General features: G+C 51.5%; 12 protein-coding genes across 12 annotated transcripts; 7 read left to right on the top strand and 5 right to left on the bottom strand.

The window, feature by feature from the left end:
* Nucleotides 1-43: 43 nt before the first annotated feature.
* P168DRAFT_287998 (uncharacterized protein) lies at nt 44-1,771 on the bottom strand. Its single transcript, XM_024836692.1, has 2 exons — nt 1,283-1,771; nt 44-1,184 (listed from the first exon to the last, which is right to left on the bottom strand). The coding sequence occupies exons 1-2, from the start codon at nt 1,356-1,358 to the stop codon at nt 217-219; spliced, it is 1,044 nt and encodes a 347-aa protein (XP_024696116.1). The 5' UTR covers nt 1,359-1,771; the 3' UTR covers nt 44-216.
* Nucleotides 1,772-3,562: 1,791 nt separating this feature from the next.
* Nucleotides 3,563-8,172, top strand: P168DRAFT_324924 (ABC drug exporter AbcA; the record flags this gene model as incomplete). The annotated part of the gene is made up of 3 exons (XM_024840920.1): nt 3,563-3,886; nt 3,915-4,140; nt 4,189-8,172. 3 exons carry the CDS (start codon nt 3,563-3,565, stop codon nt 8,013-8,015), a joined length of 4,377 nt encoding a protein of 1,458 aa, XP_024696115.1. The 3' UTR covers nt 8,016-8,172.
* Nucleotides 8,173-10,012: 1,840 nt separating this feature from the next.
* P168DRAFT_338558 (putative oxidoreductase, 2OG-Fe(II) oxygenase family) lies at nt 10,013-11,284 on the top strand (the record flags this gene model as incomplete). The annotated part of the gene is made up of 2 exons (XM_024841764.1): nt 10,013-10,088; nt 10,139-11,284. The coding sequence occupies 2 exons, from the start codon at nt 10,013-10,015 to the stop codon at nt 11,191-11,193; spliced, it is 1,131 nt and encodes a 376-aa protein (XP_024696114.1). The 3' UTR covers nt 11,194-11,284.
* Nucleotides 11,285-11,378: 94 nt separating this feature from the next.
* Nucleotides 11,379-12,396, top strand: P168DRAFT_309211 (TIM-barrel enzyme family protein; the record flags this gene model as incomplete). The annotated part of the gene is made up of 3 exons (XM_024839279.1): nt 11,379-11,497; nt 11,560-11,705; nt 11,785-12,396. Exons 1-3 carry the CDS (start codon nt 11,410-11,412, stop codon nt 12,394-12,396), a joined length of 846 nt encoding a protein of 281 aa, XP_024696113.1. The 5' UTR covers nt 11,379-11,409.
* A 26-nt stretch (nt 12,397-12,422) lies between these two features.
* P168DRAFT_248672 (SDR family NAD(P)-dependent oxidoreductase) lies at nt 12,423-13,520 on the bottom strand. The gene is made up of 2 exons (XM_024834131.1): nt 13,376-13,520; nt 12,423-13,320 (listed from the first exon to the last, which is right to left on the bottom strand). Exons 1-2 carry the CDS (start codon nt 13,425-13,427, stop codon nt 12,482-12,484), a joined length of 891 nt encoding a protein of 296 aa, XP_024696112.1. The 5' UTR covers nt 13,428-13,520; the 3' UTR covers nt 12,423-12,481.
* Nucleotides 13,521-13,954: 434 nt separating this feature from the next.
* Nucleotides 13,955-14,937, top strand: P168DRAFT_302437 (phosphotransferase family protein; the record flags this gene model as incomplete). Its single annotated transcript, XM_024838656.1, has 2 exons — nt 13,955-13,984; nt 14,044-14,937. 2 exons carry the CDS (start codon nt 13,955-13,957, stop codon nt 14,935-14,937), a joined length of 924 nt encoding a protein of 307 aa, XP_024696111.1.
* P168DRAFT_287994 (uncharacterized protein) lies at nt 14,835-15,830 on the bottom strand. Its single transcript, XM_024836691.1, has 2 exons — nt 15,515-15,830; nt 14,835-15,434 (listed from the first exon to the last, which is right to left on the bottom strand). The coding sequence occupies exon 2, from the start codon at nt 15,414-15,416 to the stop codon at nt 14,973-14,975; it is 444 nt and encodes a 147-aa protein (XP_024696110.1). The 5' UTR covers nt 15,417-15,434; nt 15,515-15,830; the 3' UTR covers nt 14,835-14,972.
* Nucleotides 15,831-15,960: 130 nt separating this feature from the next.
* Nucleotides 15,961-17,400, bottom strand: P168DRAFT_287993 (SDR family oxidoreductase). The gene has a single exon (XM_024836690.1). The coding sequence runs from the start codon at nt 17,355-17,357 to the stop codon at nt 16,101-16,103; it is 1,257 nt and encodes a 418-aa protein (XP_024696109.1). The 5' UTR covers nt 17,358-17,400; the 3' UTR covers nt 15,961-16,100.
* Nucleotides 17,401-18,064: 664 nt separating this feature from the next.
* On the top strand, nt 18,065-18,602 carry P168DRAFT_97566 (uncharacterized protein). The gene is made up of 3 exons (XM_024842248.1): nt 18,065-18,389; nt 18,452-18,467; nt 18,518-18,602. The coding sequence occupies exons 1-2, from the start codon at nt 18,118-18,120 to the stop codon at nt 18,459-18,461; spliced, it is 282 nt and encodes a 93-aa protein (XP_024696108.1). The 5' UTR covers nt 18,065-18,117; the 3' UTR covers nt 18,462-18,467; nt 18,518-18,602.
* P168DRAFT_97567 (uncharacterized protein) lies at nt 18,603-19,170 on the top strand. Its single transcript, XM_024842249.1, has 2 exons — nt 18,603-18,744; nt 18,819-19,170. Exons 1-2 carry the CDS (start codon nt 18,694-18,696, stop codon nt 19,017-19,019), a joined length of 252 nt encoding a protein of 83 aa, XP_024696107.1. The 5' UTR covers nt 18,603-18,693; the 3' UTR covers nt 19,020-19,170.
* Nucleotides 19,171-19,515: 345 nt separating this feature from the next.
* P168DRAFT_287990 (uncharacterized protein) lies at nt 19,516-20,650 on the top strand. The gene is made up of 2 exons (XM_024836689.1): nt 19,516-20,136; nt 20,245-20,650. The coding sequence occupies exons 1-2, from the start codon at nt 19,804-19,806 to the stop codon at nt 20,407-20,409; spliced, it is 498 nt and encodes a 165-aa protein (XP_024696106.1). The 5' UTR covers nt 19,516-19,803; the 3' UTR covers nt 20,410-20,650.
* A 44-nt stretch (nt 20,651-20,694) lies between these two features.
* On the bottom strand, nt 20,695-24,520 carry P168DRAFT_230814 (DEAD/DEAH box RNA helicase; the record flags this gene model as incomplete). The annotated part of the gene is made up of 5 exons (XM_024833252.1): nt 20,695-20,969; nt 21,038-23,455; nt 23,513-23,945; nt 24,000-24,305; nt 24,377-24,520. 5 exons carry the CDS (start codon nt 24,518-24,520, stop codon nt 20,695-20,697), a joined length of 3,576 nt encoding a protein of 1,191 aa, XP_024696105.1.
* Between the last annotated feature and the right edge of the window lie 107 nt (nt 24,521-24,627).

The following is a 24,627-nucleotide window of genomic DNA, read 5'->3' as shown; positions in this document are numbered from 1 at the left end:
AATGATACGCTTCTAATGCACGTCGAGTACTCGAAAAAAATATATAGACATTATGATTAGCATGCTAAGAAGAAATCTGGGCACGGCGACCTCAGATCCACCATATTAACTCAGAGAATGATATCATGCACGCTGCTTGTTGAACGAACCGAATTGGCAACTGTGCCATCCCAGGGACTGACCACGGTGCAACCTCATATAGACAAGCTGAGACACTCACGGGTATGTCTGGCCCTCTTCGCACACCTGCTTAAACACCTCCTCTGTGTGCTGCACCACTTTGTCGGCCGCATTCTCGCCTCTCGTCTTCTCTATCCTCTTGTTTGGCGGGAACGGTTCACCGTCCCAACTCACCCAGTAACACCCATTCCCCTTGGTCCCATCGCTACCAACAGCAACATCTTCTTCCACATCCCCTCCCTCAGCCTTCGGAGGATATCTCCCACTCGTTGCTGCAAACAAATGTCTCTCTCCACTCTCCTCAAGAGGCACCATGAATGGTCTCAACAGCGGCGTCAACACGGCCGACAGCACGCGTCCAGCTGGTAGTTCCCGTAACACGCCCGTGGCCACACCAGAGGGGTACGCGTGGACGAAGGAGGTATGCGGGTATCGCTGGGCCATGCTCTCCAGGAAGAAATCACCCATCAGACTGGCGTGCCAGCCGCATTTCTGGAGGCTAAAGCTGTGCTTCAAACTGAGGTCCGAGAAGTCGAGTGTGCCGGGCCCGCCTGCGCGGACGGAGACCATCGGGTCGAGGACAGACACGACGCGGGATAGTCTGGCGTTGTTGTTGCTGACAGAGTCCTGAGCGGCCGCGTTCAAGAGGGGAAGCAGGTTGCTGATAAACCGCATGCGCGCATAATAGTGTAGGACGAATTTGCGATCCAGGCCTTCGGATGTCTCGTCTCGGCCTTTTAGCGTCATGTATCCCGGTGTCATGAACAGCAAATTGACTTTTTTCTCCCTTGCTGCAATCTGGGCGCAGACGCTGTCGACATTTTTGAGGAGGGATATGTCAGTTTGGAGAAATGTTGGCTGGGCGGAGGAGTTGGCAGTTTTCATGGAGGCAATGGCTGTATCAGCAGCGGACTGATTGCGGCCAATAATGTAGATCTTGGGTGAGGGGGTGTGCCGGGTCAGAGCGAGGGCGGTTGAGAGGGCGATGCCCGACGTCCCGCCGACTGGTAGAATTAGTGAGCTATAGGGGCTGGAAGAGAGAAGATTCCGTAGCTATTCGCTTTAGGGTAGCGGGTTGGAATTTTGGAGAGATTAAACGTACCAAACACCGCGACGAGATTCGAGGTTAGGGATTTAAGAGTCGCATTGTGCGCCTGGACGGCCTGGAGGTTCACCATTGCTGCGTCGTCCTCCGTTGACTGGATAGATGGAATTTAGGATTTCTTGCTGGGAATTTCAATCAGGTAAAGCGCTTCTAGTATGAACTTCAGTGTTTTGGTGTAGTGGTTGACAGATTAGAGCCCGGCTGCAAGATCATGAGTTTGATCCTTCCCCGAATTCCCATGAAAAAACCACTGTAGTCAAGAGAGTTACTCAGAGTCAGCGCCTAAAAGGATTCAGAGTCGAAGTTAATGCCAAAGCCCAACAAAGACCAGTCCAGAAAGGGCTAAAGCCAGTACCAGAGCCAAGAATAGCCAGAGTCTAGGTCTTCAAGTCCGCTTTAGGGTTTGAGGGGTGTGTGTTGGGAACATCAATCAGATCAAACCCTCCCAGAATGCTGAGAGTACAGTGGTTGAGATTTCTTTTGCGAAGAATAATTGGTGGAGAAATAGACTGGGGGATCAATAGACAGCATCTGTCAGGGTGAACTTGCTGGTCACTCGCAGCTGTCGGGGAGGGAAAATAAGGTCCAACAAGAAGTCGGGTGGGTCGCTGTACTACTTATACGGATCGCCATGGATCGCCCCACACCAAGATCGTATGGGTCAGCTACAAACGCCTCACCTCAATGTCAGAAAATCGAATCGTCTTCCTAACACTTTCTAATTCCATTCGTGAAAGTATCCCCTCATTATTCGCCGTAATTTCACTCACAGATGTGATCATCTGCCTGCTTTTTACGTGCCAGAAAGCGTAGTCTCTTATCAGTATGGTAAGAATGACTATCTTCAAATCGTAATAACCCAACCATTTTCGGGGATATAGATGTAAAAGCAAAATGGTATTATTGTTTATATTTTATATTGTACATGTACTTTCAAAAATTCCGAATAAATAAAGTTAAAACCTTTGGGCTCACTGGTTTCTTGCGGATCCGCGCGGATTCAGATCACCCGGCCCGAACCCCGTTCGGATTCCCGACCACCCGTCCCGGAGCCTTATCCCGAGCGGATTGGGGCGGTCCCGGGGCCGGAGTACGGGGGAATCCGGCTACTCTATCTTTAATCGTCACTAAAATCATTTCTTTGTCCTATGAAATTTATTTATCCAATTGTTTTTTTCTTTTTTGTTTTCATCTCAATTAGCCAATAGACTATGCACAGATAGCTCCTTTCATTTACTTCGCTTTGGCTTAAACCTGCAGATACGCCTATTATCTTAGTATGACACCTGGATCTTCCGCACGTTCTCCCTGAAGCTCCTTACTCAATTAGGGTGTCTTCTAGAAAGTTTCATTTTACTTCACGAAGCGGTAGAGAGAGCCCGTTTAGTGATCGTTTGCGTTCTCTTGGGAGTAGATAGACGCGTTTTTGATACGCTGCGAATCACTACCTTGGCAACGATGATAGACCACACCATTGAAGTTACTGACACTGACACCCTATCTAAGCTAATCGTAAATGACAGCCAATCATTTACTCACAGCCCATCATGTAGTGAGGTGTTCAACTGTCAATATATGTGCCTGAAGTGGGTCGGTCGTGTTGTTTGGAATCCAGGCCAGGCCATAAACAGTTCGTATTCATCGCGGCGAAACGGGGCTTCAAGTAGCCGACCCATCCCATTTTGGTTAAGGGCGACTCATGACAATAAGTAGCCCCTATGATCTTCATGACTGACAGGGATCAGCAGATCTTCCGTCCTAAGTATTTTACCGACCCTCTAACCCAAAACAGCCGAAACCCGCCTGTGCATGACCCGTCCTAAATACAGCAAAGTAGGCAAACAAAGACACTCTCACTCTCACAGCCAATAATTGAAAGCAATATATCGGTGGCGGATTACGGATGCGAAGTGTTAGAAGGTACGGCGGACAAGACGTTCACGGTATGAGGTCCCTGAGGCGCCGGGATCAGTCAATGCCTGACAACGAGGATACTTGGGTGACACCAACCAACAGAGGGCTGTAAAAAAAAAAAAAAAAAAGTTTTGGTTAGCCAGAATTGAAAGTATAGGAATACAGGGGCCGCGCTCGAAGCAATGCGCTGCTTTATATAGCAGTGAAATCCCCGTGCCATCCTCTGCTGACGGTAGTCCTCAGTGATACCACGACCCGACAGCCCGCGTTGTACCGTTCCAGCTTCAGTTCTACTTTTTCTACTACGTTTTATACTTCCTGGCTGACGCGGACCGGTGATATTGGATCAGGACACCCACGAAAATGAGCGCGGCGGGCATGTTCGGGCCTAATGGCGACCGAGAGCTCGAAAGTGCAGAGGACAGCATCTCCAGCTTCGATGTGAGGGAAGCAGAAATCCTCAAGCTAGCCAGACGGTTCACGGAGCAGAGCCATGGATCGAGCGCGGCACATAATCCCTTCGCTGCGGAGCCTGGTTCTACCCTAGACCCAAACGGTGACCACTTCAATGCCCGTGCATGGTGCAAGGCCATGCTCCGGATGAGCACCGAAGATGGCCAAGCACACCCACCCAGGACACTAGGGTTGGCCTTCAACAACCTGAATCAACAACCTGAATGTGCACGGGTTTGGTTCGGATACTGATTTCCAGAAGAGCGTGGGCAACGTCTGGCTAGAAGCTGTCGGTCTGGCGAGGAGGCTCATGGGTCAACGTCAGCGCAAGATCGATATTCTGCAGAACTTGGATGGATTGGTGGAGGCTGGGGAAATGCTTGTCGTCCTTGGACCACCTGGCTCAGGATGCACGACCTTCTTGAAGACCATCGCTGGAGAGACGTACGGCTTTTACGTCGACAAGGATTCAGACCTCAATTACCAAGGTACGCCCGCCGTCATCCACGCGCTGGGTTCCTGCTAATCATCAATAGGTGTGAGCGCAAAGCAAATGGCCAACGCGTTCAGGGGAGAAGCTATATATACCGCTGAGGTCGACGTTCATTTCCCCAAGCTCACGGTTGGGGATACCCTCTTCTTCGCTGCCGGGGCCCGAGCACCGCGACACCTTCCCGGGGGAGCAACAGTGACTCAATACGCCACACATATGCGCGACGTTATCATGGCCATGTTCGGTATCTCTCACACCAAGAACACGATCGTGGGAAACGATTTCATCCGCGGTGTATCTGGTGGAGAACGCAAGCGCGTCAGTATTGCCGAAGCCTGTCTGAGCATGGCTCCACTGCAATGTTGGGATAACTCTACGCGTGGTCTCGACAGTGCCAATGCCATCGAATTCTGCAAGACTCTTCGCATGCAGACGGACATCAATGGCGTCACTGCCTGTGTTTCGCTTTATCAGGCCCCTCAGGCTGCCTATGATCAATTCGACAAGGTCCTAGTCCTGTACGAGGGTCGCCAGATCTTCTTTGGTCGTACTGCTGCGGCTAAGAAGTATTTTGTTGACATGGGGTTTGTCTGCCCTGATCGCCAAACAGATGCCGATTTCCTCACCTCCATGACCAGCCCACTCGAACGTGTCGTACAGCCAGGCTGTGAAAGTCACGTTCCCCGAACGCCCGATGAATTCGCCGCGAGGTGGAAAGCCTCGACAGAGCGAGTGCGGCTTTTGCAAGATATAGAGAACTACAACGCCAAGTTCGCTCTCGGTGGAGAACACCTGGACAAGTTCAAGGAGTCCCGCAGAGCTCAGCAAGCTAGGATCCAGCGTGTATCATCGCCCTACACACTCTCATACGTCCAGCAAATTGAATTGTGTTTGTGGCGTGGATACAAGCGATTAAAGGGCGACCCCAGTGTCACAGTCTCTTTGTTGATTGGAAATTCAATCATGGCTCTCGTCATCGCTAGTATTTTTTACAACCTCCAACCGGACACCAACAGCTTCTTTCAACGCAGTGCCCTCTTATTCTTCTCTGTTCTCATGAATGCTTTTGGTTCTGGTCTTGAAATGCTCACGCTTTATGCTCAGCGAGGGATTATAGAGAAACACTCTCGATATGCTCTCTACCACCCATCTGCTGAAGCATTCTCATCAATGCTGATGGACTTGCCCTACAAGGTCCTCAATGCGATCATGTACAACCTAGTTCTCTACTTCATGACAAACTTAAGACGAGAACCTGGTGCTCTCTTCTTCTTTACGTTTACTTCCTTCATCCTGACTCTCACCATGTCCATGTTATTCCGGTCCATTGCATCACTGACAAGAACGCTTGTGCAAGCTCTGCCATTTTCTGCGGTTATGATCCTGTCTCTGAGCATGTACACTGGTTTCGCCATCCCAAAACAGTACATGTTAGGATGGGCCCGCTGGATATCCCGGATCAACCCCATCAACTACGGCTTCGAGTCTCTGATGATTAATGAGTTCCATAATCGAGAGTTCAAGTGCGTCAGCTACGTCCCGTCGGGTCCTGGCTACGCGGGTCTCGGCCCGAGCAACCATGTCTGCTCCACAGTCGGGTCTGTATCGGGACAGCCCCATGTGAATGGCGACAGCTACATGGAGTCGGCTTATGGTTATAACCACTCGCACAAGTGGAGGAATGCTGGGATTATATTTGCCTTCATGTTTATCTTCATGGTGATCTACCTGGCCGCTACCGAGGTAATCACCGAGAAAAAATCGAAGGGCGAGATTCTGGTCTTCCGTCGCGGACATAAAGCCCTAAAGAAGGACAAGTCAGGAAAGGATATTGAAGGCGGTAGTGGCCGCAGCATTGCTGTGGAGAACAAGTCCCCATCAAATAGCCTTGCCATGATCGAACGCCAGACTGCGATTTTCCAGTGGAAAGATGTCTGCTATGATATCAGGATTGGAAAAGACGATCGCAGGATTCTTGATCGCGTTGATGGGTGGGTAAAACCAGGTACCTTGACCGCGCTTATGGGGGTCTCTGGTGCCGGGAAAACTACGTTGTTAGACGCCCTCGCCACTCGCACCACCATGGGTGTTATTTCGGGGAAAGTTCTTGTTGATGGCAAGCCGCGGGATGAGTCCTTTCAACGCAAGACCGGCTACGCTCAACAACAGGATTTGCACCTGAGCACCTCCACAGTGCGCGAAGCCCTAACTTTCTCTGCCCTTCTACGCCAGCCTGCTCATGTTCCTCGGCAAGAGAAGATTGACTATGTCACCGAAGTCATCAAACTTCTAGAGATGACGGAGTATGCCGATGCCATCATTGGGGTACCCGGTGAAGGCCTCAATGTTGAGCAACGCAAACGTCTTACCATCGGTGTGGAGCTTGCCGCAAAACCAGCTCTGCTGCTCTTCTTGGATGAGCCTACCTCTGGGCTTGATTCTCAGACATCGTGGGCTATCCTTGATCTTCTCGACAAACTGAAGAAGAATGGACAGGCTATTCTGTGCACAATTCATCAACCTTCTGCCATGTTGTTCCAACGCTTCGATCGTCTCCTCTTTCTTCAGGCTGGTGGTCGCACAGTCTACTTTGGTGAAATTGGTGAAAACTCGCACATCCTGATTGACTACTTTGTCCGCAATGGTGGTCCTCCGTGTCCTCCGGACGCTAATCCTGCCGAATGGATGCTTGATGTAATTGGCGCCGCTCCCGGATCCCATACCAACATTGACTGGTTCGACACATGGCGCAAATCCCCCGAGTATGCTCGCGTTCAAGACCATCTCGCCGAATTGAAACGCGAACGCTCTCAACAGACCGACCTTTCCCGCATCAACTCGGGCAAGAACAACGAGGATAACGCCAGCTACCGCGAGTTCGCCGCTCCCTTCTCCGAACAGCTCTGCGAAGTCCAGCTTCGTGTGTTCCAGCAGATCTGGCGCTCTCCCACATACATTTATTCGAAAGCCTTACTGTGTGTTAGCTCGGCTCTCTTTGTTGGCTTCTCTCTGTTCCGTACGCCAAATACAATGCAGGGGCTTCAGAACCAAATGTTTTCTATCTTTATGTTGTTGACTCTGTTTGGTCAGCTCATTCAGCAAATCATGCCGCATTTCGTTACCCAGCGCAATCTGTACGAGGCTCGCGAACGTCCATCCAAAGCTTACTCTTGGAAAGCTTTCATCATATCCAATATCGTTGCCGAACTTCCTTGGAACTCGCTCATGTCTGTCCTAATATTCCTGTGCTGGTATTACCCAGTAGGTCTGTACCGCAATGCTGAGCCTACAGACGCTGTCGCCCTCCGCGGCGTGCAAATGTGGCTCTTGATCTGGACCTTCCTCCTCTTCTCGTCGATCTTTGCACACTTCATGATTGCAGCAATTGACGGTGCCGAAAATGCTGGCAACATGGGCAACTTGCTCTTCATGCTCTGTCTACTCTTCTGCGGTGTCCTGGCCACACCCGACCAGTTTCCGGGCTTCTGGATCTTCATGTACCGGGTTTCACCATTCACGTATCTTGTCAGCGGTATGCTCGCTGTTGGTATCTCGAACACGAAAGTCTCCTGCGCGGCAAATGAATACCTGCACTTTGACCCGCTCAATGGTACCTGCGGCGAGTACATGGAAACGTACCAATCCGCTATGGGTGGTTATATTCGTGATGAACTCGCGACCTCGGACTGCAGCTACTGCCCCATTAGCGACACAAATGTGTATCTTGCTTCAGTCTCATCTCATTACTCGGACGTGTGGCGGAACTTTGGCATCATGTGGGTCTTCATCGTCTTCAATATATTTGCGGCTTGTGTGCTGTACTGGTGGGTGCGCGTCCTGAAGGCTAAGGGCCCCAAGAACAACGCCTGAGATCACATCTGATATTATTGCACCCTTGGTTTCGTTATTCATGTTGTGATTGGTGGGCGCAGGACTTTTATCCACAAGTCTGTTTCTACAAGATATATTTAGAGTATCTCCTAGTTTCTCACGTTCTTTTACATGCCGTGGCCTGAGCATAATTCGCTAGCTCGATACGGTTCACCTTATCAACTAATACTTCCGAATGACAATCTCTTCTCAGCTACTCAATTGACCGACCTCTCATTATCCTAGTATGACTTTGTGTAGTATATATTTGTATCAAAAGTAGCTAGCTGCTAAGCTCACAAGAGATCGTCAGCGTATAAATTCAGCCTGGTTAGCTGCAGGAGCAAGGGGAACGTGAGTGATGTCCCGGTTGCTGCTTCTCAGGAGCACACCGACAGTGAGCCTACGGCTGGAGTCGATCCGACGGGGACGTTGCTAGAGGAGAGTGTAGGGATGAGAAGTGCGGGCTTGCTCGTAAATGCAGGAAGGCTTTGACACACCATGTTTTGTAGGCAACTAATATGTACAGACTGAGCTACGGCACAGTGCACCGCCGTCCACGAGTCTCCCCCAAACAGCCCCTCCACTTCAAGCACTGGGTAATCCCAGCAGGCGTTCCAGTCGGAATGTCAGCGTACTTTGCGCATAGTGACCCTCGCATTTTCCCTTCCTCGCAAGAGTTCATCCCAGAGCGATGGTTAGGAAACGTGACTATAGAGATGAATCGCAACTTTGTCCCATTTTCACGGGGATCGCGACACTGCCTAGGAATGAAGTAAGAGCCGCCCCTCGACTTTTTTTCTTCCTCCAGCAATTTTGAGAAAGTGACTGACTGACCTGAAATAGGCTTGCGTACTGCGAGGTGAATTATATCATAGCTGCACTCTTCCGCCCTGGTGGTGCCGATTTCGACCTCTACGAGACGGATGAGACGGATGTCATCCCAGTCCACGATTTGATAGTGCCTTTGCCAAAGCTGGAGTCGAAGGGGGTTCGGGTTATATTTCACTGAGACTTGTAGAACTTTGGCGGCTCTTGGGGGTAAGGCGACGTTCTTGCTCTAGAGATGTTGTTGAAAGATTGGATATGGAATATGTTCTATATTAAGACCCTACCACTCACTAATTGGTGTCTCTGATCGAATGCTCAATGTAAGGCATGCTAACAATGTTTGAGTAGGTGTAATTAAAAGCTACTAGTTTATATAATTGAAGTCAGTAGAAAAAGTAAAGCACGCAACGTGTAGGGCACACTCACAAGTTCTTATATTTAGTCCATTCGCCATCATACAGGGAAATATGCCATGTGAATCTATATTATATTCGCATATATTATGGAACCCGTATATTTATGAACAAGTTGATTTATTACTAGGCAGTGAATAAGATACTGGAGTGGTATTATAGTTCAGATCTAGAGTAGTACAGAATTCACTTGTTATATCTATATACAATGAAGTACTTATATTCAATCAAAATAACTAATTTACTCTCCAGTAGATAGATATTCATATACCTTCTATTAGACATATATCCGTCAAGTAGTAGAAAAGAGTTCGATTATTTAATTGGTTGTTTGTTCCATGATGACGATCTCTAGTGCACAAGCACGCCATATATCAGTGTGTTTGACGTGATCAGTACTTGTACCTTGTATACTCAGGATATAATTAACGTTTCTTTGCATGCAACGCATTCATGTACGTACTTATATCAGTAGACAATATTTCAGAAAGATAGAATATAGGTGTCTTGTCACTCTGGAACAAACACGATTATCAGTTAGAGGAATGGTCAGAATCGGGTGTTGGATGGCATCATCCCCAGCAACATGCAAGTGGCTCTTCGGACTTCTCTCCATCGGCCCATGCGGGGTAAACCTATCGAGTCGAAGGATTCTTGTAAATCTCTGTATTTAAGAAAGGCAGCAGACCTTCCACTCACTGAAAACCATCTTGTCCGACGAGCAGACTACAGTATCAGCATCATACTCTCAATATGACCACCGAGACAATCACCCAAACCGAGCCTCATTTAGAGGAATATGTCCACCTCCCTGAAAGCCAGCAACCGCGTAAGCATCTTAGACCCGTCTACCAAATGATTGCTAATAATTACATGCAGTGGACTACGTGGACCTCACCACAATCGACCTCTCCCTCTACGACACCCCAGGCGGCAAACAAAAGCTAGCCACCCAACTCAAACAAGCCGCGCACGAAGTCGGCTTCTTCTACGTAACCAACTTCGGCCTCACCCAAGCCCAACTCAACCGCCAATACGCCATCGGGCGCGATCTCTACGCGCTCCCCATCGAAGAGCGGCTCGCGCACCGCGCCCCCCTCGAAGAAGGCAACTACAACGGCTACCGCCCGCTCGGCGCCGTCGAGATCGCGCCCGGCATGCGCGACAACGTCGAGATGTACAACCTCTTCAAGTTCATCCCGCAGACGCAGCGCTCCCAGCCCGACATCCTCAAGCGCCACTGGGAGGAGATCGAGTCCGTCCACCGCCATATCCACGAGCACATGGCGCACAGACTGCTTCGGCTACTGGCTATTGCGCTGGAGCTGGCTGACGAAGACGCCCTCGTCCGTGGACACCGCTACGATGCGAATTGTGACAGTGCGCTACGGTATATGATGTCGCGCGCGCGGTCGCCGGAGGAGAATGCCCGCTGTGCGGGCTTGTATACGCGCGGGCATACGGACTTCGGCACCCTGACGTTTGTGTTTCAGCAGCCCGTTGCGGCGCTGCAGGTGAAGAGGAACCCCGAGGCAGAGTGGCAGTGGTTGCGAATTCCGGAGGGCCATGTGGCGGTTAATATTGCTGATATGGTTGAGTTGATGTCGAATGGGTATTTCAAGAGTGGTGTGCATAGGGTTGTTGCGCCGCCGGAGGATCAGGCGGGGTCGGATAGGCTGGGCTTACTGTATTTTGTGCGTCCGAGTGAGGAGCTGAGCTTGAGGGGGCTGGGTGCGCTTGATAGTCCGCTTTTGAAGCGGTTGGGGTATTGTCGCGATGCGGGTCAAGAGGCTGTTGTGACGGATGATGAGGGTAGGGCGGATATTCCGGCGACGGAGTGGGTTCGTGCTAGGGTGAGGAAGAATTGGGTCCGGTCGGATACGAAGGATGTGTTGAGTATGGGGAATTTTCGGACTCAGCTTGTGTATGATTGAGTTACTACTAGGTACCGTATATGGGTGATTTTTGATGTTGATTGATTTATAACACACCGGTGTATACCATGGCAGTAGAGGAGTGGATAAACGACGTCAGAAGGTGGGGTTCGATAGAGCGGCACCTTTCCCCTCCTGTCTGCTCTCTGGGTTAAAAAATTTGATCTCTATACAACGCCCGTTCATCACAGTAGACAGTATTAATCAATCGTGAAAATGCCACGCCCATCAACCAGACAGGAAGTCCTTGCCCGCCTGCGCAAGACCATCGACTCCGGCGAGATCATCGTCGGAGCGGGGGCCGGTACGTCTATCCAAATCCCAGTTACCCGCGTTATATGGGCCCCAGCTGACAAAAACTAATAGGAATCGGACTGTCCGCAAAATTCATGGAAAAAGGCGGCGCCGACATCTTGATCGTGTACAATTCAGGGCGCTTTCGCATGGCCGGCCGAGGCTCGTTGGCGGGCATGATGCCGTATTCTGATGCCAACCAGGTGGTAGTTGATATGGTACTTACACCTTAACAATAAACATACAATACAAAACAAATGAACAGATAAGACTCGGAAAAATACTAACAAAGTACAGGCCAACGAAATCCTCCCCATCGTGCAAAACACGCCCGTCCTGGCCGGCGTGTGCGGCACCGACCCCTTCCGCAGCATGCCTCAGTTTCTCGACGAGCTGCGCCGCATAGGGTACATCGGGGTGCAGAACTTCCCGACAGTGGGACTCATCGACGGCGTGTTTCGTCAGAACCTCGAGGAGACGGGGATGGGGTACGACCAGGAGGTGGAGATGATTCGGCTTGCGCACGAGAAGGATCTCGTGACTACGCCGTATGCGTTCAATGTCGACGAGGGGGAGAGGATGGCGCGCGCGGGCGCGGATGTTATTGTTGTGCACTTGGGGCTGACGACGAGTGGGACGATTGGGGCGCAGACGGCGAAGACGCTGGATGATTCGGTGCGGATTGTTCAGGAGGTGAGGGATGCGGTTGTTGCGGTTAATCCGGAGGTTATTGTGTTGTGTCATGGGGGTCCGTTGGCGGGCCCGGAAGATGCGCAGTATGTTTTGGAGAGGACGAAGGGTGTGCATGGTTTCTATGGGGCGAGTAGCATGGAGCGGTTGCCGGTTGAGACGGCTATTCTGGAGAATGCGAGGGCTTTTAAGGGTTTGAAAGTGGGGAGGCAGTCATAGTCAAATGTATAGTCTAATAGTATGAACTTGATTTGTGGAGATAGATGTGGCCGTTATAAAAGGAATTCCCGAGCAACCATCATGTCTAAGGGGTCATACGTAGCCCCCCATTCGCACACACCACACTCCCCGTACACCATGCCCCGTCCGGCGTGCACAGCATCCCCACCACGCCTGCGATCTCCGCCGTAAACGCGGGTCGACGGCCGCCCATCTTCTCCATGATCAACCGCTTCTGCTCGTCGGTCAACTGGTCCAGCTGCGCATCCTTCCCCAGCATCATCTTGCTCAGCGGCGTATTATCCTGGAATCCTTGCATCTGCTTCCAGAAGTCCTCGCCCGTCGCAAAGTACATATCTCCAATAACAGGGCCCGGGTTGACAGCGTTCACAGTGGCGCGGTCGGACAGTTCGCGGGCCCAGGTGCGCGTCATCGCCTCCAGGGCCGCCTTGGTGCCGCCGTAGACGGACTGTCCGGTGAAGCCCAAGCTCGACGACACAGACGAGATGTTGACAATGCGACCCGTACAATCATCGGGTAGGAAAGGCATGCATGCCTGTGTCAGGAGGAGCGGAGCGAGCACGTTGATTGTGTAGTGCCAGTTGAAGTACTCGGCGTCCATGGGGCCCTTGGTCTCATCGTTGAGGAATCGGTCTGCGGAGACGCCAGCGTTGTTGACCAAAATATCGACCTGGAATTTCCCAGACGAGGAAGTGAATTGCTCCTTTGCGGACGAGAGGATCTTCGCGGCAGCCTCCTCAGGTTTACCGAGATCGGCCTGCACAGAGACGCAGCGGATGGAGTGTTCAGACGACAGAGTACTGCAGAGCGATTCGGTCGGAGCACGGGAAGATTCAGAAGTGAAGTTGAGAAGGAGATTGCAGCCTTTGGAGGCGAGGTTTTTAGCGATAGCTTCACCAATTCCTAGGGGTTGTTAGCCACGATGGTGGGGTATGCGATAAGGTGAGGGGTGTTTTACCCCGCGATCCGCCGGTAACGATGCCAAATCGGCCTTCCAATACTCGAGACATGATGGAAAGAAAAAAAAAATAGATCTGACGAGAGGGTGCAAATGGGAGAAGAAAATAAAAAGGAAAGTAAATAATAGGTAATGGGGTTCTTATACAAATGTTGACACTGGGTTATCGCGAGTGTTTGGGACGGTGGATCCCTGGGGAAACCTCCTCCACCTCAGCGGGAAATTGCCTATTTTGGACTCCCGGGGATTTAACCGGGTATGCGCATAATTAGTCAGCTATCTATTTTCCAGCATAACTTTCATCTTTTATTTATTTTTTCCAATTCCTGCCTGATACTAGGGCGTTGTTGCCTGAAGCCGCGGCCAACCCGATTCAGAGAACAATCTCCACCTCGGTATCAGTCAGGAACATTAGAAGCAAATCGACCAGATAGCTTAATTTTTCCTCAGTATTCTACCCCACCGATGGCTGTTGTTTCTTAATGCTCCCTGCAATATCCGCCCTGCACGTCCAACAGGGTTCATCCAACCGAATTGGGACGAAATCTCAGCCACAGGCCTCAGGATAGTGAGGCCAAAATGAATGATGATTCCCTCGGCAGCGACCCGGTAGGTCAACTGGACCCAAACACCTACGCAGCTCCCTGAACCTGTCTGACCGGGCTTAGTCCACCAAGTTGGATTTTATCAACTACCTCTGCCGCGTGCTCTCGTCGGATGTCGACGTATGCTTTGCTCCCTCTATAAGACACGAGCCTCCCCCCATTGTCACATTAAATGAGATCCGGAATGCGAAGGACATATGTCCCTCGAGCATGGGCGGCTCCAAGATCCTAGAGATTAATGTATCCACTATATTAAAGGTTGGACCGATGGTGCGCATGGGGGAGGCCGAAACTCTCTATCTGCTCAAGGAAAGGACCTCCGTCCCCGTACCCCGCGTCCTCAATGCCTATGTGATCGGTGATATCGGGTTTATCCTGATGGAGAAGATTCCTGGGAAATCTCTGGAAGACTGCTGGGAAGACTTGGCGGAAGACTCGCAACGGTCCATTGTCCGGCAATTAGCCAGTTTTATAGAGGAGTGGCGCCGGATCGAGGGGCCCGTCTTCGGGTCGGTCGATGGTGGGCCGTGCGAGGACATCCTGTTTAAGCATTCGTGGGATGCACAACCCCGTCAGTACGGGCCCTTTCCGACTCGGAAGGAATTCAATCAAGGGGTGGTACAGGCCCTCCGCTACTCGAGACCGCAAGCGAAATTAACAGCGAAGGATGAGCCCCTGGCGGAGAAGATTCTGGCCTCGGGCGACCAAGACGAGAGGAAGGTGCTGACGCATGGCGATCTGCACCAGAGCAATATCATCGTGGACGACGACGTCGTCACGGGGGTCATCGACTGGGGTGCCGCGGGTTACAGCATCTGGGCAAGGGAGTATTTTGGCATACGATGGCAGGCGTTGGATTTAGAATGGAGGGAGCTTACATCGACCCTCGTCGGAGTCGATGAGTACGAATTCTGGGCCGAAGTGAATCAATCGATGCTGGATTACACGGGTATCTGAGGCTCAATATACAGGGAGGAGTTTGTTTGCTTGTTTCATTTTTTCAGACCCATCCACTTGTCCCCCACCGCGCCTCGAACCGACCTTGCTGGCTTTCCGACCATCCCCTTCCAGAACTGACAGGTGCCGGGTGGGACGAGCTCGTTCACCTCCAGGGACAGCAAGGTGTCAAACACCCAATCTTGGCATTTCTTCTTTCCATCCCTTGGTGCCCGCTCCGAACTGATCACTCTAATCGCCTCTTGTCGTTGCAGATCGGTGAGCTCGCCCAGTTTGACCTTCCCGACCGCCTGCATGGTGACCAGCGGGGTGCTCATCCGCGGCTCGAACTCGTACCAAAGCCTGTCGAGGTCGAGTAACTTGACGTGGAGCAGATCGCCGACAAGCTGGGATGGTCGGTTGATCACGAACCCCCAGTGGGACCGGTGTCTCGGGTCTTCCCCTAGCCCAAATATTTCGATAGAGAGCTCATAAGCCATGACTATCTGCTTTGATATCTAATTAGTTTGAATAATGAGAAGCTTGACCGCCGTGACACAGCAGCGTGATACGAAGAGTGAGACACGAGATGTAGTACCTAAAGTCGTTGGGTGGCTTATGGTGTCAACAGACACCTGGCCCTTATGGAGACAACACTTCACCGTATATGCCAGTGCGAGGCAATAAGCTTGAATCATGGATTCTTTCAACAAGACATCTTCTTTGTTCCTGCCTTGAAGAAAACCGAGCATAATCTTCCGCAGTCACGTGGTGTGCGACCTCTATTGGTTGCCAAGTAAATCAACCAAACTTTCCTTCTGGTCCAGACCTTCTCCATCCCAGACGCTTCACCCTGCCAACTCACGCATCCACCGGAGCTCACCTACACTTATAAGCACCAGCTGCAAGCGTCCTACTATGGGGTGGATAGTGGCCAATGGATCGAGGTGTATTCACCGCTAATGGCTGCAGGTCCAAGCGCGACGCTGGTCGTGTCTATCAGACCATCCGCTGATCATCCGATTCCATGCAAGCTCAGCTTGATATGTAAGATATTGAACTTTGTCTTTCCTTTCACTGATATCCCATCATATATTACATATTATAGGCTAGGTTCACGAACAGCCCTAGTACAGACCAATTGAGCCCATCTCGCAGGCCTCTCCTCGATGCGCAAACCCAGATCAACCACTCCGCAATTTCTCTGCAGGTGGCAAAATTCCTTCTCTCTCTAGCGTCTCGAACGTCCTCTCAAAGGCCTCCCACGTATCCTCATACCCCGACCACCCCAGCGCCCTAGCCTTGCTCATGGTCCCCACACACCCCCATTCGCGTCCCAGCACAAACGTCAAGAAGTCCCACGTCGCACCGTCCCACGCCTTCTGGTCCAGGTTATACTTGTCACGCAGCTGTGTCCATGCCTCCTGGACGTCCTGGCGTTGGGCCCACTTCTGCGGGTCAACCAGCAGTCGCAGCACCGGTGGCTGCGTGCTCAATGCGTCGTCTTCGGGGATTCCCAGTTCGCGCGCGTGCACGCAGATCGGATGACTGTTTGGCAGATGCGTCTCCGTCGCGCACGAGGTATCTGCCTGCTGGCCATTAGGGCCGAACATATTCTCCGGAACGGTGCAGCCAAACCGCGCAGCGAGACGGGGCCACAGATTCTGGAACGACTCGATGTCGCCATTGGTGACGTTAAAGATATTGTTCCCAGCCCCCGGCGCCGTAGCAGCCCACAAGCAAAACCGTGCGTGCGTCTCAGCCGACGTCCAGCAGTTGTAAGCGAAGTAATTGGTGCGATTGCCCGGGTAGATCAGCCTGGACCCGGGCAGGGCCTTGCTAGCAGCGCAGTACAGACCCAGCGCGGTCGCCTCATTCATGAAGTTGTTCTTTGCGTAGCCGATCACGTCATTCGGCAGCGTGCAGATCCACTCCCAGTTTCCGCGCCGGGATGCCTTCTCGAGGATGCCTTGCTGCGCGTAGTAGAAGTTAGGCGGCCAGTCGCGGCCGCCTGCTCCGTTCTCCAGCCGCGGGTCGGACTCCAGCAGCGGCTGCTTGGTCAGACCCAGATGAACACCGTAGTGCTTGAAACCGCAAGTCAGGATCAGCCGTTTGAGCTGCTTGATAGCGCCGGTAGTTTCGAGAGCCTCAATAAAGTTAGATAGCAGAGTGCTGTTGACACGCGCGGATTCGCCTTCGTCGGGACGCGCGAGGTACGCGCTGAAAAAGACGTAGTCCGCTGAGATGCCCTGCAGGGCTTGGGCCATTTCCGCGGCCGATGCTTGGAGGTCGAGCTGGGCGTGCTGGATGCGCGGATCTTTGAGGCCTGGTTGGCGCCGGGAGAGGGTGTGGATCTTTGTGTACGAGGGGTCTTGCAGTAGATGCTGCACGATGGCGTTGCCGGTGATGCCGGTGGCGCCGGTTACTATGGCAGTTGGCATTTTGGTTTTTTTGGAAGATAATTGGGTATGTGCATAGAGTTGTTAGTATGTGGTTTTGTACATTAATGTCCAACAGGGACAGGGCACCTATATATGCTTTATGGTGGTTGAGTTTAATCATACAAACGTCATAATACCCATTAGGTTTTCAAATCATTATATCTCAGCGCGGGTTCCACAAAATAGATTATTCTTTATAGTTCAGAGGAGTTTCTAGAAAAGATATAACAGGAGTAATATTAAACCAGGATTTGGTTTATGCTTACTTGGTTGTGTTCAAACTTAACAGCTTCTTACATTCACCTTCTGCTCCTGGGCTTGTGAAGTAAGATATTACTCAGTCTCACATATTTTCAAAATTTCAAGTTCATATATGCACTGGGAGAAACTCGGGGTTTCTTTATGCCTAGTATCTTATGTATATTCAACATAGTAGAAGTATCTCCCGCGAAGAGATAGTTTGTGCCATGGCAGTCTGTAAAACTAGGGGATAGTTCTGTTCCGATACCATCGTTGAACAGTTGAGAAACAACCTGTCACGGCTACTCACCAATTGATCAGATTTAGACAATTGTTACACCTGTTTCCTGCCTAAGCATGCAGCCTCATTGCTTGATCATCACATTGTTAGCTTGTAATTGGTGGCCAACGCGAGGCAAGGAATGACCCTCGCCTGATCCCATTCTTGACAAAGCCACCGTTAATTAACTATACTCATCAATCTTTCTCTCATCTATCTGGCTCGGATAGTTTACCCAAGATGGCCAACTCTCTAGAAACACAGGAAAAGCGCGCAATCTACCGCTCTACGCTTCGCAGCATCAAAGAACGAATCACCAAATTGGAAGACCCTCAGATCAGCGCACAAGAAGCGAGCGACGCGGGAATCCAACAGGCCTCACTGTCTCTCGAAGACAAGTCGGACTATCCATATTTCTTTTCTCCGTTCAAGGGGACACTCACCCCCGCAAAAAGGCCAGACTATCCAACCTGCAAGAATACTCTCGAAGACCATATGAACGTCAAGGCTCTGTCAGTATACATGCAAAACTACACGGCGCAAGAGCTAAAAAAAGACCACCTCACTCCCCCAGGTATCTGTAATAGAGCGTATGACTAGCTTAAACTTACTGGCAAAATCCCAGCTTACAATTTTCCAGATGGGGTGACTTCAATTTCGAGGCCCTCTTCGAGGATCTCTATTTCTGGAGCGTGTCCATGACGTGTCCGACACCAGCGGAAACCAGCCTACCCCATATGAAAATGTTTACTGGACGACGACGTCACTGGAGACGATCGGTTGACCCGAGAAGAGCTCATCAGTATTATCAATATTATGGTTGGCCGCCTGAATACCAAGTCTCTTCGTTCTCATGTGATAGCTCCAGTACGCAATATTACCCTCTTGCTTCCGTGAATTCCACGGTTTACATTCCTTGCTAACGCTTTCCCGCAAATTAGGTTATGGTGTACTCTATCATGGGCCTGGAGCACCTTCGCGTTTTAGAGGCATATTACAATGGGGAACGCCTCATCGTGCGGAAGTCAAGGCTGTATGATATGAGGGAATATAATCCAGGACAACTGGATTTACTTACCAGGTGGTGGTTGGGATATGCAGTTGGAGAAACTACGGAAGCTACCAATGATTTTTACTGCTGATTATGTCTACAGAAAGCTGGGTGACGTTTCTAATGACTGAATGGTTGCTTTAGTTGTCGCGGTGCTGAGTGTGTACTTTCCAATGTCAATTTACATGTCTATACGGCCAACGGTGGTGTTGCTTTGCGCTCAAGGAGCTTAGTGGTTGTGGTTAATGTCTTGAAAATATAGTCTTGTATATGGTACACCCCTCAATCTATGTTGGAGGATTTATATGTGACTGAAGTTTGTCACTCTGATGTGTTCACACTAGTTATATATCCTACTATGTAACCCCAGATTAGTGAGAATCCAGGTGCCCATGCTTGGTTTACCTAGTAGTATGCATGATAGAAAACATTTACACAGAAGAGAGATTCAAGAAATTGATGAAAACTGGTATATACAAATAAATTCACAATATAGACAGAGTACAGAGTAAATATAATTATAGTAGTGATAACCGTTGGTTGAATATGCGGGGATCCACCGGATCGGACCTTCAACTGTCGCCAGTTAGCAGTAGGCCCCCATCATTCTTGACACCAACCTTCCTCTCCATTCAACATCGACCTACGATTGACGATTTATTTCAATTTCTACGCCCCTCAACGTGAAACTAGTCGACAGTCTCTACTAACCACCACATCGAATTCATCTTGAAACCCAACATCGAACACCGAGAAAGACAACGAAAACAACAGTGATATCATACCCTCACCCAACTCAACACCTCCCTTCCTCCAACACCCACCAACAACCAAACAACCAAACGAACACAACCAAAAGAAGATAAACTACAAAAATGGGCAGCATCTGCTCCAAATCCAGCAACCAGTCCACCGAAGCCTTCTCCCGCCCCGGTCGGCCCCTCGGCGCCAGCGCAACAGGTCCCAAATCATCCGCGCCGCGCGCCCCGCTCCCCAAGTCCGCCTCCAATTTCGCCTCACCTGGTCGTACCTTAGGCGGGGAGTCTAGCTCGAAACCAGCAGCTCCTCGGGTAGGAACACAAACGCAGACACAACCACGGGCACAGACACAGACGCAGACGCAGCAGGGAGCGGGGGTGGGGGTGGGTGATGCGACGGCTGCGGCGCCTGTGGCGGATCCGCGGGCGAACGCTGCTATTGCAGCGCAGGTTGGTTTTCCTTGCTTTTCCCCCTCCTTCATATCATCCTTCTTCTCAATCTTTACAATTGTGGTTGGAATTATGAATGGGTGAATGGTCGAATGCTAACTATCCCAGAAACGAGCCGAGTCCGCCTCCGCAGCGAGTGCAAAAGGCAAACTAGGGACGAAGCTAGCGGCGCAGAAGGCGCAGACACAATCGCAGACGTTGAATGAGGTTAGTCGGGAGGAGAGGGCTGCTAGGGATGCGGATGATGCGGCTGCTGCGAGGGCTTGGACTTGATTGTCCTTTACTGTACTGTACAAGGTGTTGTCATGATTGTTATGTTTTTTTAGGGAGGGTGAGGGGAGAGGGTGTGTATGAGTGAGGGCTGGTTTATTGTTGTTGTTGTTGTTGTTTAAAGCGATTAATACCTTTTGTTTGTTTTATACATTTATATGTTTGGAGGGAAGGCGAGCTGCTACTATACCCTACTTTGTTCAATCATCTCCCACGTGGGTATTGCATTTCGCACGAATCCCAATGTCCATGATATAAACCTGCCGTATCTAAATAAACCTGCCGTATCTAAACAACGTTGTATCGTCCACCCACCGGCGCCCGCGACTCGCTATCCGCCGCCGCGATCGTCCCCTCCTTCAGCAAGCGCATCAACTCGCGCATCGCATCCGTCACCGACAGCTCCGTCTCGCCTTCGACCAGAATGTACAGCTTGGGGTTCTCGTTCGGTCCCGGTTCCTTGCCTGTCGCGTAGAAACTACCCTTGGTCGTGATCGACGTCCCCGTCGCTTCCAGGATCTTGGCAACGTTGGTTCGGTTGGTGACGGCCCAGCGTGCTTTCTCTGTAGTAGCAAAATGGTTAGTCTCGGATTCAAAAAAAAACCCATCCAGTAGGAAGGAAGAAACTTACGGGGAAAGTCGTTGATTTCCATTGTAGCGTGGAACGCCCCCGCGTCTGGTCCGCGGTTGTCGATCGGTACCCCGGATCTCATCACACCTGCGCGGCTCAGGCGCGCATGGATATCCGCCACGGCCGATCCCACCTTGTCCAGTGGGTTCTTCGATCCATTGGCAGGATCCTTTTCGGTCCGGTGCACGGTGATCTTGCCATCAAGGTCAATGCCCTTGGGAATACCCGTTGGCGCTGGCGTCGAGGCTGCTTGGATGCCGGACACGACCTTGTTGAACTTCTCTTCGGCCTTCTCATCCTTCTTGTCTTCTTTCTCCTCTTCATCCTCGCCCTCTTCACCGGTCTTGTAGGTCTTACGCTCCCGCATCCGAGCACTTTCGCGCTCCTGGTCCAGTCGCTCCAGGCCTTTACCACCGAACCCTGACGCGCTGGCTTTCTCCTTCCCGTCTTTCACCTTCTGCAGGAACGCGTCGACCAGCTTCTGGATTGGCTCCGGCACTTGCTGGCCACTCTGCTTCAATGCCTTGGCGATATCTACCGCGTACCGCTCCTGCGTGTCCGTCACAAAGGTGACGGCCGTTCCGGTGTTTCCTGCCCGCCCGGTTCGACCCGCTCGGTGGACATAGTCTTCGAGATGGTTCGGTGCGTCGTAGTTCACCACCAACTTCAGTTGCTTGACATCCAGACCGCGTGCAGCGACCGATGTGGCGATCAAGACGGGGAAGATACCCGCCTTGTAATCTTCGATGGTGGAATCACGGTCGATCTGATCTTTGCCACCGTGGATGGACATGCAGGGATAGCCCTTCCGCATCAATTCCTTCAAAAGCGTATCGGCAGCTTCTTGACGGTCCACAAAGATCAGGGTCCGTGCGTCTTCATTCTCGTCCGTTGAGTACAGATTGCCCAGCAACTCCAAGAGTCGCACAAACTTTTGGTCATCGTTTCGCACCTCCACAATCTGCGTGATTTCGGGTGCAACGACACTCCGACCACCGACCACAATCTCCACGGGCTTGGTCAGCGTCTTACGCGCCAACGCTTCCATGTTGCGCGGGAAAGTGGCCGAGAAAAGCACCGTTTGCCGGTCGGGACGGACGTTTGCCAAGATCTTCATAACCTGGGGTTCGAACCCCATGTCAAACATCCGGTCAGCTTCATCCAGGACCATATAGGTGACACGCCGCAGATTGGTGACTCGGCCCGTGTTGGCTGCTAAGAGATCGATCATCCGACCCGGAGTACAGACGACAATCTCCGCCCCACGCTTGAGGTCGGCAATCTGATCCTTGATTGGGGCACCGCCATACGCGCAGACAGCTCGCAAACCCAGCGCCTTCAAAAAGGGTTTACAGTCCTTGTGGATCTGGGTGGCTAACTCTCGGGTCGGCGTCATAATTAGACCGATGGGGCCTTCCATATTGTCCAGCGGTCTCTGATCTTTGATATGCCGGAACATGGGGATCAAAAATGCAACCGTCTTACCAGACCCAGTCTTGGCAACACCGATCACATCCCGTCCAGACATGATTGCGGGAATCGCCTGTGACTGAATCGCCGTGGGATTCTCATAGCCTAGTCGGTCGACCACATCCTGAGTCTGCACCCCCAACCCACACTGGGACCATTTTTGCACCGGTTTCGGTACATCCAAGCCTCGGACTTTGATCCCTTCCAGTTCCAAGCGCAAGTTGGCGACTTCCTCTTCAGACATTTCAGCAACATCGCTGGGTTCGGTGTAGAACTTCTTTCGGATGGGCTCATAGTCCATCTTCTTGTGGTCGACTGTGGGGATATCCTTCTTCTTTTTCGCCTTGTTGGCAATGGCGAGGAAATCGTCGGCATCGCCATCGCCGACGGCAGTTAGACCCACATCGTGCTCGTCACCAAAGAGGGCTTCTGGCTGTTGTTCCTTGGCCTTGGAAAACTTGGCACCAGTAGCTTTCTTTGGGGGAGCGGAATCCGCCAATTCGGACATGAAAGCATCCAAAGGATCAACATCGTCTTCCTCTTGTACATCAACATCCATCTGATCCGCTTGCTGGTTCGTCTCACCATTCGCTTCGACACCGTTGGTATGGGGTGTCTCGCTGTTCGACTGTGACGCGCGAGATTCGTTCTGCAGCCGCTCTTCCCGCCTCTCGGCGGCAGCCCGCGCCGCAGCGGCATTCTCCTCCTCAGTTCCGCCGTCTTGCATGTCGACATCGTCGTCCTCGTCTGCAACCACTTCGGCAGGTTTATCGGCATCGGTGGATTCCTCTAACGGAGGGGTTGGTAATTTCTCCAATTTTCTCCGCGAGGACTCCTCTTCACCGAAACCCAAGGTTTTGGTTGTAGATGACTTTTCGTTGTCACCAGTTTGTTTGGCGCCTAAGCCTAAACCAAATCCACCAACGTTGGCTTTCCCTTTCAAGATAGCTTCAAGGTTGTCAGCACAGAGAGCAGTGTAAGTAAGGATATATGGGGAAAACGTACATGCGGGTTTGCTGGTGGTGATGGGCTTGTTTGCTTGTACTTTAACATTGGTGGGGGTAGAATTTGCGGACGCTTTGGCGGTGGGCGGTACAGTAACATCGGTACCCAGCACGGAGGAAGTGGCTGGCGCCGGAGAAGGCGCAGCATTTTTCGCAATCGCCTTAGGATCAAACTTTCCAGCATAGCCAGTGGATGGAGAATCGCCGGCGGGCGACGCAGTGGGCTGGGGAGAACCAGTAGCCGGAGCTACACCGGATTTCCGATCAATTTCCTCCAGAATGTTCTTCGGTCCCGACGCAGCTGCTTCCCGTTGTTTGCGCTCCTTCTCGGCGGCTTGTTTTTGCTTCCAGGCTTCTAGTTTAGCTAATCGTTCGGCTCTCTTCTCCTCATCTGTAGGACCAGCGGGGGCCGCGGGTGTGGATGGTTTCGACGGCTGTTTAGATGCGTTAGATAGTTCCAAGAACCAGGATGAGAATGTTCAACGCACCTCGCGAGATTTCGAATCTCGAGCACGATCCCGGCTGTCGTCCCGCCTAGACTTGTGCTTCAAGTCAGCAGAATCGTCTCTCCGTCTGCGAGCCCTATCGCGGGAGTCATCTCGCCTGCTCCGATAATCCCTATCGCGGCTTCGTCGACGGAATCCCCGATCGTCATCTCTGTCTTTCGACCGACGTCGGTCACGCGAGCGATCGCGTCGACCCGGGCGGTAACTGCTATCATCGTCGCGTCTGTCTAACGAACGGTCACGTTTCCGGTACGCTTCACGGTCTCGATTATGGTCACGGTGGCGTCTCTGTATAGCAAAAAGAATGGTTAGCTGCGCACAATCGATAGGGGTGATGTCGACCGGGGCCGACGACATACCTCAGGACTGCGGGATCTCCGATAGCTCCTGCCATCATCCCGTCTACTCCTCTCGTAGCGATCATCATCTCTGCGACTGCGTCGGGAAGAAGAATATGTGCTGCCTACAGGTGATGGTGAGCGAGTATCCCCGTGGCGAGCCATTGTTGTAGGCCAACGATGAGTGAGTATTACTGGGACCCAAGACAGCTCGAGCACGCAGGGAGGATAGCCGGACAGATATTACCCTTCCAGAAACCAGGTATATTAGG

This window comes from Aspergillus campestris (genome assembly GCF_002847485.1).
Source record: "Aspergillus campestris IBT 28561 chromosome Unknown P168scaffold_2, whole genome shotgun sequence".
NCBI lineage: Eukaryota > Fungi > Ascomycota > Eurotiomycetes > Eurotiales > Aspergillaceae > Aspergillus > Aspergillus campestris.
Note: the sequence above shows the minus strand (reverse complement) of the source record. Positions and strands in the feature narration are given on the sequence as shown.